The 11,830-nt window shown below is 36.0% G+C and overlaps 1 protein-coding gene across 1 annotated transcript; it reads left to right on the forward strand.

The window, feature by feature from the left end:
• The first annotated feature begins 125 nt into the window (after window positions 1-125).
• Dlc90F (dynein light chain 90F) lies at window positions 126-11,199 on the forward strand. Its single transcript, XM_081732049.1, has 3 exons — window positions 126-291; window positions 4,821-4,986; window positions 10,661-11,199. The coding sequence occupies exons 1-3, from the start codon at window positions 271-273 to the stop codon at window positions 10,807-10,809; spliced, it is 336 nt and encodes a 111-aa protein (XP_081588175.1). The 5' UTR covers window positions 126-270; the 3' UTR covers window positions 10,810-11,199.
• Window positions 11,200-11,830: the final 631 nt, after the last annotated feature.

Raw genomic sequence — 11,830 nt, forward strand, 5'->3', positions numbered from 1 at the left:
AATAATCAGTAGTATTTGCAATCCCGACTATCGCAAACTAAAATACAAATTTTGAATTGCGTTAACGTAAATCGGTATGGAATTTGCTCTCTTGATGACCAAGAAGCTGATTAGTTATGGTTCAGAATGATGATTTTGTTGAACATTATCAATCTGAAATAGAAGAAAAAGATGAAAGTGAAGGGTTTGTTTCTGGAAAGAGCTGAATGAGAGATCGAGCCTGATAATTTTGTATATTTATGAATTTGTTGATATAAATAAACGTTAAGTATGGAGGAAGATAAAGAGGAAGTAAGTATAATTCGTAACTTTACTATTTTTCATCTGTCAGTATAATAACATATTCTGTGGACTTCTTATAGTGACAGACACGATATGTTCGGTTCACAAGAGTGCACTTTGTGCAGAACAAGTGATTTTGGGAATCTTTAATTTTTTCCCCAATCTTGCAAATATAATATTTTGAGTGTTATTTACTCCACAAAACAGCTGAGCGAGCGAAGGGGGTTAGAAGCCACGCAGGGCTCGTTTAGGTGTGGTTCCTATTCCTATGCATTTACACAAAGTGCATTCTTACCGTTTGGTTTTATGTGAATTGTTTGTTCTTTCAGAAACAAATACGTTTACTGTAAGGGTCCTCGTTAGTTACCGGACCTAGATCTTTACGTTAAAGAATAAATGCATCGGGAACTAATTGTTGGCCTGGACATAAGGATCTAGATTATTTTCTCCAGAATTTGACTCTCAAAGTCAGTCTAAGTTCTTATTAGGAGAAGTGTATAAGTAGATTTGGCTTAAGTTTAGAGTTGCCCCTCCAGTTTCATACCTACAAAAAAGCAGTAAAAACATTAAAACGTGCAGTGCGGTAGTAGTATACGGATCCATAGTATAAGTAGTAATAGGAGTAGGAACGGTTAGAAGCCCCGCAGCGATTCGGTGGGTTCTGTTCTCGACATAAAATGGGCATACTGCTGATTGAACCTTCCGCGTCTTGCAATCCCACTTCCACAATCTTTACTCGTATTAAACATAACTTTGCTGCCAAATTTACACAGCTAAACATCACATAAAAACTCCAAATCATCATTTCTTACTTCATTTCTTCTGTAAATTTTCCTATTTTTTTATAAAAAACGGAGGGGGCAACTCTAAATTTAACCCGTGTTCCATTACTGCCAATTAGCGTAATTACAATTTTTCTCTTTTAATTTAGATAATATTAAGAAATGAACGAGCACTGCTTAAATGAGTTACACACACAGTTCAAGGCTTCGAATTCAATCAGCGGTATGCCCATTTGATGTCGAGAACAGACCCAGCGAATTCCTGCGGGGCTTCTAACCTTTCCTACTCCTACTACTACTTATAATATGAATCCGTATACTACTACCGCACTGCACGTTTTTACTGCTTTTTTGTAAGTATGGAACTAGAGGGGCAACTCTAAACTTAAGCCATGGAAACTGTTGGATTATTCAGTGTCAACAGATCAAAAACCTGACCCCCCTCTGATTTTAGGGTTAAGTTCCAAATTTGGCAATACGTTTCTAGCAGAATTTGAAAACTTACTAGAATTTATAATTTCTTCGTTTGCGTGCTTGATAATATGTAAGAACAGCGGAAGTCGTTCAAGTTTTTATATATTTATTATTTTTTATAACCGGTTATAAACATGGAACTACTTCCCACAAGGTTACCGGATGGTTAGGTTGAGGGAAAGTAACGAGCCCTTGTATTTTGAGCATGGGTGCAGATGTGAAGAGATGCCCTGATTGATATCCTTACGCAGAGACGAGAAATTGGGTTTAAACTTCCCTAACCCTAAGCTAGCTCGACCCTACGCTACCCTTCTCAAGCGGTTCTAAAAATTTATAATTTTTAAATTTTCGTAGTTGTTATTACGTTTTTTTGGTCGAAAACCAGGCGGATGAACAAGTTCTAAATAAATACTGATTTTATTTATATTTGGTTTTCATAAAATACCACTTGAGGTAGGAAAATCGGTAAATTTTCAGCTTATTGATGTTTTCCAATTAGAGACCTGTAAAGTATGGAGAACGCAATTTTCTGCAATCATAAAAGAACTCCTAGATCAAGATAGGATTGACATTGACGGGATGGGATAAGAACAAAATTGTAGTTTCTGTTATTCTGTTTAATTTCCTATGTTAGATGAATAGTTCCCGAGTGTTTTCATTTCGAGGAAAAAATTCCATTTACGAAAAGTGTTGCGCACATTAGAGAAGACTAATCGTCAGAGAAATATCACAATTTCAAAGAACTTTTAGTAGTAGGATTTGTATTTTCGGCTAAGGTTCTGCTGATAGTCCCCCCTGATCGGAGAAACATAAAGCTGTTTTGTATGTTATTGTTCTAATTATTTATGGTTATGTTAATATACCTTACTCACAATTACTCCTGTTTCATTTTCCTATTTCTATTGTAATTGTATTTTCCAAATATTTGTTAATTCCCTTGTTTCTTTATTCTTCACTAGCTACTTATGCATCCGTATGGTATTACTGCGCAGAAGTAGTACCTTTCAGCTGTTCATAGCTGCAAACTCTAATTACCTTATCACTGTGAGGGAAAATAGAACTTGGTGTAAAAACTAGAGTCCATAAGACAAACTTACAAACAAGAATCAACTTATGCTATGTGGTCTCTAGAAAGCATATGCTATCTAACCGAGTTACAAAGGAAACGCAGCAGGGGAGCCAGTGCAGGGGTTGTCTCCGTAGGAAGCAGGCGCGTCAGCCACGTTTGGGTATACACATAAATATGGATAGTGAAAAATACTTCAGTGATCACTTTGTAAAATGCCTTCAGATTATGCTTCTATTTATAATTATCGAATATTGCTGGAAAATCGATAATTTTCTGCTCCCAGTGTTTTCTTTAAATATTTAATTATGATACAAATTTGTGTCGACAAAAAATGTTATTTTAAATTACCCCTATAGATTGGTTTAAATATGTTTAGTGAGGCAGGGTCACTACCACAATATGCTTAGGGACAGTTAACTAATGTTGACTTTAGTTTGCAATGTTATAATGTTAAGTGCAAAAGCTGTTTTCAGTACCATGTTCTTGTCTAAACATCGGAAAGTAATTTTTCGATTTAAGCTGTTGATTATGTCATTTTGTATACATTTTCGTATTTTCCTCCGTGGTGGCATCCGTAATAACTTTTAGCATTCGTACTCATTTTCCTTACGGAAGTTATTACGTATGCTTTGAGTTTAGAAGCTAAAATCTTGTCTGTATAATTACTGTGCCTTGAACAGATAGTAATGACAACGGGAAATTACTTTCACAGATTTCATAAGAAAATTTTCTTACGGTAATTCACATCCAGTGACTACATGAATAAATCTAAACCGTTATTTGTAAATAACATACATCCGTTTGTATCATAGTAAATTTATTAATGATACCGGTAGACTGGAGACTAACTGAAGTGTGTGGATGCATCCATAGTTCAGTGATAGTGCGATTTAATTGTTCCAAGAAGGAATGTTTCTGGTCCTTCTGGTGACTAATTTGGCAGAATAAACTTTTTTTAAATAACTTTCAAAATCATTATTCTAAAAAGTGAAAGAAAATGTTTATAACATCAAGTTATTATCCTTTATTTAGAATGTTAGTTAATACAATTATTATTGTTTATTAAGAGAAGTATGGAGACAAATAAAATAAATAAATCTTTATTGTACTATAATCGATAAGTTTATTTGTAATGTACACTATCTATCTAATAGTAAATTACAAAGGATATAGTTAGACCGTAATAGTAAATCATTATTATGATCACTACTTTTTATGATCATTACTTTGAACAAGCAAGACAAGGACTTGGTGTTTAGAGATATTAAAAGAAATATTGGTTTGGAATCGCTTTTACACATATTCTTGTCTTCGAGTATTCAATTTTTTTCCCTTGTCTTTCCTTTTATCTTCGATATGTCGTTCCACTCTCACTCCCCATCACGTTTGTCAGACTTCAGTCTAAATTTGGGCTGGTGTTTAATTTAAAATAGAAATCCGTTACGCTTGAAAGGGACCGTGTCCTAATTATTTGAAGGGCTTTGAAGGTAGCTTGGTTTTCGTAATTTTATAGGTTCGAATACCGAAAGTCAAAGTAGTTCTCCATATCTATCTTCCCATAGACAATTTTCTTTAGATTTGTGTGGTTCCCTATTTTTGAGTCGGGGATCGTCACAGTTAATTTGACAACCTAGTCTGTGGGTAGGAAACTGGCTCACTACGATACCTTATCGAGTACGCTTCCCGAGCAGCCAGAGCTTCCGTGTTGAAATACTAACAATCTCGCTTTCTATATATATATTCTAGGTGTTTAGAGAGCGAACTGGACAGCATAGCAGTTAATGCTTCGTACGGTAAACGGTTGATTCAGGTTCCATTCTCAGTCCAGTCGGTTTTTTTTCTTTTCTTTCTTTCTTTTTTTTTTAATTTATTTATTTGTATACGGCTTGAGTTTGGACTCATAGAAGAATTGGTGTGATATAAAATTAGTTATTTTCTGTATTTATTACTACTTGTTTATAATTAAATTATAACATTAAAAGTTAATGTAATGCAAAAAACAATTTCATTTAGAGTAATTTTACATGTGCAAAACAGAATACCTCTTATTTGGTTGCTCACAATACCCGATCTAAATGTTAGATTAATGATGTTACAGCAGTGCACATAGTAGAGAACAATTAAAAATAAGTAGTTCTGCATTATATAAATTAAAATATTAGAACAATCTGTTTTGGTATGTTATTTAAAATTACTTTGGCTTTCCTTTCCAGACTCAGTTCATTGTGGATGAAGTGAGCACGATAATCAAGGAAGCAATAGAGAATTCGATCGGTGGCAACGCGTATACGAATAGTAAAGTAAATCAGTGGACGTCGACAGTAGTTGAAGCTTGCTTAACAGCATTAACGAAACTTCAGAAACCTTTCAAATATATAGGTGAGGAATTAATATGCTTCTGTTTAATGCAGTAAAAGTGTTAAAAATTTCAAAATGACAATTGTCTGAATACGTATATGTCTAGTTTGAAGGAAGCATGGTACTATTCAAGGTCCAGTAAATTGTACTCCGATTGGCAAGTGTTTAAGGAGAGGAATCATGTAGGCAGATGCACATTTTTCTTGGAGACTATATAGAACTCCGTATCATGAAGTAATTTTAAAAAAATGAAATAAAATTTTTACGTCCCACTATTATGCCGGCTAGGCTAAAGGAGACGGTGATGATGAGTAATGAATGAAATGATGGAATGAAGAAAGTGGGAGGAAACGGGAGAACTCCGAGAAAATTCACGCACACGGTGTTTGTCCACCACAAGGTTCACTTGGGAGGAGCAGGGTTTGAACCCGCGACCCCACGCACCAGAGGTGAACGCTCTACCACTGAGCCACCGCGGCCCCCACGAAGTAATTAACCCTTACACTCATTTATTGTTTATTTTCATAATTGCATTTTTTCACCATACATTTGATTGTTGTTTGTACTGTTTGCTCAAATATGCAACCAATTGTTTTTTTAGCGCAGGAGAGTGTTTGACCGAATGATCTATGTGACCTGAGCTAGTCACGTGGAATGGAAAGTGCCTCTTCTCGCTTTCCTCCCCTTTCTTCTGAAGTATCTCTGTTTTTGGGAGGGAAGAAATTAGAAAAAGATAGATTCTCTGCATAATTGCTATTTCATATTCAATGCTATTTTAGTAGCACAATAGTATACGTATTAAATAATTGCAGGACAAACTCACCTAAGCATCCATTGAATGAAATAGAAGCAGACGGTTTCAATGGTTCTCTGCCATTTTCTTTAGTGCTGATTGAATGAACCTAAGTTGATACTGAATTATATTTTGAAGTATATTTGAAGTATATATTGAAAACAGCAATAATAATAATAATAATAATAATGATATATAATTAGAACATTATAGTGTCTTTTATATATTTTGATGTAGAAAAATTATGTTTTAGATCATCCAAGTTGATATTTTGCAATATCTCACGTTCGGTTGTCGTTAAACTAAGGTGATGTAATCGATTGTTCAGTATTGTTTCGTAATTCATTTTACATTAAATCTGCTTTGACTTGTTATGAAAGGTGTTGATCAGACACCGTGATTTTCAACGTAAGATGTACCAAATTATATTAATTGCATAAATGTGAGTAACTCGCCATTTAGCATGTAAATAAAGTTGGGTTCAACAGCAATTTTTATTTAACCTAATTTTTGATAATGAGAACTCGAAAACGACAATCGACAAAGCAGAATTAAGTTTTTTGAAACTCTTTCTTCATAGTAATTTCATAAAATATTTTCCATCAATTATATGTAGGGCTATGTAATATTTTAGCTGGTCTCTGTTAGTCACTACAATTTTGTTCGATTTCTCTAATGAATAAAATCAGAGCTTCGGTCTTGCGTTAAAATACTTTTTTTCCTACCCTTGGAAGCAGTCGGTTTCTAACAAAACAATAAACTTGTTGTGACGTGCGCATCTATATTTACTGTTTGATACCCTCGTACTTTAAGTTGATAAAACGAAATTAAACACCTTCTTTGTAGCCGTGTAAAATTAATGAAAACTCACACTTTCACTATTTGCACACAAAATTGTTCACTGAGGCACAAATTTAAAATGTTGGGAAAACTCTATATAGAAGTTCTTTACTCGTAGATAAAAATGTTTTCGAATCTTACTATGTAAGAAACAAGAATCCAGCATTAAACCTTGTATTCCACCATGTAAGAAACAAAAATCCAACATTAAACCTTGAATTCTACTACAGAAGAAACAAGAATCCAGGATTAAACCTTGAATTCCACTGCATAAAAAAAAGAATTCAACATTAAACCTGGACAGAGGAAATCTTGAGGGAGATGGGATAGTATAGACCATCAAACCCAATAACATCAGAGGAAAAGTAAAAACACAGCATTGATATATTTCTTTTCTATCATGGAGAATCAGGGAACTTAGGTGGAAGAGGGTTGGCTGAACCTAAATATTAGTTTCGATTTATGAAAAAGCAAAACACTCAACAAGTGCTGGTCCAATTTATTACGTATTACATAATAACCTCATAATATTAATATGTTTGTACTTACTTTAGCCCCTGTTTTGATAAACTTCACCGTAGACGTTTTAAGTGACCGACTTGTCATTTTCTTATCCATTCATTTTACAAAGTTACAAATAAGATAGATAATTCCATTTCATTATATATTATGGAACGTGTAAAAATACAAAATGAAACTATTTTATCTGAAGATTGTTCGTTCGTTCCTCTCCGGAATCAGTTTGTTCGCCTCCTATATTTCATTCACTGGGAGTTTTTCATTCACTAAGGCTGCTGAGAACTTTTTCTATTCAAAAGCAGCGTCATGAAATTCAAAGGAAAAGATACCTGGAAACAGTAAAATTCCATTAGATTTCAAACGACAAGCATATTCTAGTATTGTAATTTCTATAAATATTTGTTTCTAAGCAATTTTTTGTGTTTATTTGAACTATTTCGTAAACAGAAGAAAGTTACATAAAATGTGGAACTTAGCACCTGCTATTTGGAACTGCATTTGCTACTAACTTGAAATCAGGAAAATGCTGGGAAATTCAGGGAAAACGAAATGATATAAAAATGTCAGACAAGATGATACTTAACTGGAAATCACGGAAAATTGGTGATTTTTACTTAGGAAATGATATTGCTTTTTTTCCGTTTTGCTTATTTGTTGAGATAAGACGATAATTTAAATACGCAAGCTCAAAGATGCAAATAAAATAAATCTAAAACAGTCAATCTGGGTAATTGTTTCTTAGTAATATCATGTAAAATTTTGTACGATATAGATCGCAGTGAGTTTATAGGTAGAGATTAAATGATGGTTTGGGCAAGTTTTTTTCTTCACCAGTTTTATTATAGTTTTAATTATAAATGTTTTTGATTATAAAGAGTAAGTAGTTTTTAATGATTAGAAGAAGGGATATTGATGTTTTGCCGGGTGCCCCTTCCGCTCATGGCAGCATCCAGAACATTGGCAAGGTTTATAGGTGAGATAGTGGATAACCCCCTCAGCTCAAAGCAGCCTCGCAAGGTTTTCAGTTATAGTTGGGATCCCTAGTCCAGTGCGACATAGGGAAAGGTGTACTCCTAGTCCAATGCGACCTCAGAGCAGGTGATGGTTAGTTGATCAGTTGGTTGACTGATGCCAGGTCCAGGGGCGGATCCAGGACCGACTTCTGGGGGGGGGGGGGGTTGTCATACTGCTACTTTTAAGGGCTCCAAACTTTGGGGTGGGTTTTATTTATATATATAAAATAAGAAAGTTTCCTCTTCTGGGGGGGCCATCGCCCCTCCTGGATCCGCTCCTGGCCAGGTCCCTCCGTGGTTGCGCTTTTATTTGTTCTCTTCGGGTCCTTTCGTGTATTACAATATATATATACATATATTACATGAAAATAATTACGTCAGTAGGTTTCATGTAATGCTACTTAGCCATTACCGGTATGTGATGTCATTTATCTTTGTTTTTTTCCATTTTAACGTTTTGTACAATGTAGTTTTTGTATCCGTAACATAGGCGTAAATAATAATTTTTAAAAAATGAACAAAAAAATATGGAGATTAGAGAATTGGCATAGCCAGCTATAATATCATCTCCCTGCAAATCTTTATTATGCTACACTTTTAAGTACTTTCATATACAAAAATAAAGCATTCTTTCATTATTCTCTTTCTGTGGAATTTGGAGAGAAATTAAAACACCTCACTAAAGTAATTAATTGTGTTTTTTTTATTATTATTATTATTTATTTATTTATTTAGTACATTTTCTAAGAGACCGTCTCATTTTCTTTACAATTGACTGAAGCATTATCTTCAAACTTTTCTGAAAATCGCAATGTTACAGCTACTTTCTGGGAGTGGCCAATTTCTTTAATATACGAGGGCCAGTCAGAAAGTTGTCGTAATTTTGTGGCAGCTCTTTATTCCCACAATACACAAGTACACATTTACTTAATCGGGGGCCGCGGTGGCTCAGTGGTCGCAGGGGCGATCGCCCCCCCCCCCCAGAAGAAGAAACTTTCTTATTTTATATATATAAGTAAAACCCATCCGAAAGTTTGGAGCCCTTAAAAGTAGCAGTATGACAACCCACCGCCCCCTCCCAGAAGTCGGTCCTGGATCCGCCCCTGAGTGGTAGAGCGTTCACCTCTGGTGCATGGGATTCCTGATTCAAAACCTGCTATACACTATACACCTACTATAAACGAATAATACACTATATTCGTATGCTTTCTTTCGCGCCGTGTTGGCTTTGTGGTGGACAAACACCGTGTGCGTGGGTTTCCTCGGGGTTCTCCCGTTTCCTCCCACTTTCTTCATTCCACTTCATTCCTAACTGTAGGACGTAAAATTCAAAGATTTCATTTATTTACATGTACTTAATCGCTTTCAAAGTGGTCATTTTCGAAACACACACATACTTACTCCACTACTCCTTCCATTACTGGAAACATAGACGAAAGCCCTGTTTTGGTATCTTCGGAGTTCAGCCGTCACGTTGGTTTTGATTGTCTTCTACAGTGGCAAAACAAGTACCTTTGAGGCCAGTTTTTCCTTAAAGCATTATCACCGTAAACTGTTTTAAGGCTATCAAACGCTCTGAATCAGATTTTCCCCAATTTGCACATGAAATTGTTGTTTGCGCGTTTCAGCTCCACTTCTCGTACACTGCCTATTATGACCTGTTCACACTTGCCAAGTTCATAATTAGGCAACCTAAGGACTGCATTCCACAAGATTCACTGTAATTGCATCACAAATGCCAAAACTACAACAGCATTCCGAGAACTTTTTTGACTGCCCTGGTGTATATACGTATGTTCCATTGATATGTATTATCTTAAAGATGTCATAAAATTTATTCAGTAGCTCAAATAGCAATTCTTTGGTTAGTTTGCATTTATTTATCTCTTTCAGATCTTTTTAATGAGTGGACCTTTATCTTATTAAGTGCCGGGCGGCGGTGACTCAGTGGTACAGCGTTCACCTCTGCTGCGTGTGGTCCCTGGTTCGATCCCAGCTCTCGCCAAATGACTTTGTGTTGGACAAATACCGTGTGCGTGGGTTTTCCCAGGGTTCTCCATTTTCCTCCCACATTCTTCGTTCCACCATTTCATTCATTTCTCATGATCAACGTCTCCTTTAGCCTAACCGGCATAAGCGTGGGACGTAAAACTCAAAGATTTCATTTCATTTCTTATTACGTGCCGCGGTCCAGGGAAAATTGTTGGTCTGGCACTTAGAAATCAGGGAAAAAATATTTAAAATTTTTCAAAATTATTTTGTAAAACTCTACATAAGCTTCTAAAAATAGGGAGTTATTTATCAGCCATCCTCCTCCGAAGAAATTCCCGAACACACATAAAAGCGGGTGAGAAAAAAATCTGGTGTATGTGTTTTTGATGACAGGAAACGTCTTATATTTGAATTGAAGCTACTTTTGAAAGAAATTCGGTTGATAAATGGTAACCATCAGCAATTTAAGTTAGGAAGTTATTTGGAACCATTTTCCCCAAAAATATTATTTTTTTTCTTTTTCTTTCTTTCTTTGCAGTGACGTGCACCATTATGCAGAAAAATGGCGCCGGTCTTCACACGGCAAGTTCCTGTTACTGGGACAACAGCACTGACGGCAGCTGCACCGTTCGTTGGGAGAATAAGACTATGTATTGCATTGTTTCTGTGTTCGGACTGGCCATTTGAACACTGCTTCTTCTCTCTGCCTTCGTTGCTTTCTTTTAAGGACTGATAAGTTATGTGTCACGTGAGCTGGGTAGTATTGACAGGACGCACGAAAAGTACACATTCCGGTTTGCTTTTTAGCTTCACTAATCACCGAAACGTATTTCTTTTGTAAATTATCAACATGAGTGTACTTCCCGTTTCTCTGCTAAATCTAATATTTCTGTTGATACCTCAAAATACACTTATGAAATATAACCAAAGGATCTGTATCTTTCTTCCGATAATGATGATTAAAAAAAGTTCACTAACTTTATGCCTTGTGAATATTCTTTTGTAAGAAAGTGCACATATTAGGGTATTCACGTAATGTATCATATTTCTTAAATAATAAAAATATTGTTTCATAAATTACTTTTCAGTTATTTTAAGTAATTTTTTGAGAGTTACAGTAGTATATTTAAACTTGTGTTATTACGTGTTTTAGAGTGTTGTACGAAGCGTGTCCGTAAAATAAAGTCTCCAAGACTCTGGAGCCGTGAGAAACGCTTTGATGCGAGATCTGGCAACACTGGCGTGTAGCGTGGCTACTCCCTTTATCATCACCACCAAACAGCTCGCTGCGATGTTCAGTTTGGAGTGGGCAGCCATTCGCGATGGAGCTCCCTTTCGCTTCTCCCGCCGAGCTCCTTCGTGGCTAAGCGGTTAGCATATACACCTTTTGCGTGGGAGACCCGAGTTCGATTCGCGGCGGGAGTTATGTGGTTCGGACCACATTAATCAGTAGGTCCCATATAGCCTCGCTGCTGAAAGGGACGTTAAAGTCAAAATCAACTCAACTCAACTTACTTCTCCCGCCAGGTGCGGCTTGCGTGCAGTGATCCGTTTTTGAGAACCAAGAGCACTACCCCGATTGACCGAAGTGTATGGGCCAGATTATATGGACATCAAGAACGTGCGAAAGTAAGGGTGAGAGAGTTCAACGACGGACGTACAGACATCAATGATGAACAGCGTTCTGGTCGGCAGTAACCGAAACAGT

The sequence above is a fragment of the Thermobia domestica genome, chromosome 1 (assembly GCF_964235325.1).
Source record: "Thermobia domestica chromosome 1, izTheDome1.hap1.1, whole genome shotgun sequence".
Classification (NCBI taxonomy): domain Eukaryota; kingdom Metazoa; phylum Arthropoda; class Insecta; order Zygentoma; family Lepismatidae; genus Thermobia; species Thermobia domestica.

Excerpts from the sequence above, each read along its gene's own strand:
- Dlc90F (XM_081732049.1), top strand. The coding sequence starts at position 271 with ATGGAGGAAGATAAAGAGGAA. Across the intron at positions 292-4,820 it reads TGGAGGAAGATAAAGAGGAA|ACTCAGTTCATTGTGGATGA; the intron begins GTAAGTATAATT and ends TTTCCTTTCCAG. Across the intron at positions 4,987-10,660 it reads GAAACCTTTCAAATATATAG|TGACGTGCACCATTATGCAG; the intron begins GTGAGGAATTAA and ends CTTTCTTTGCAG.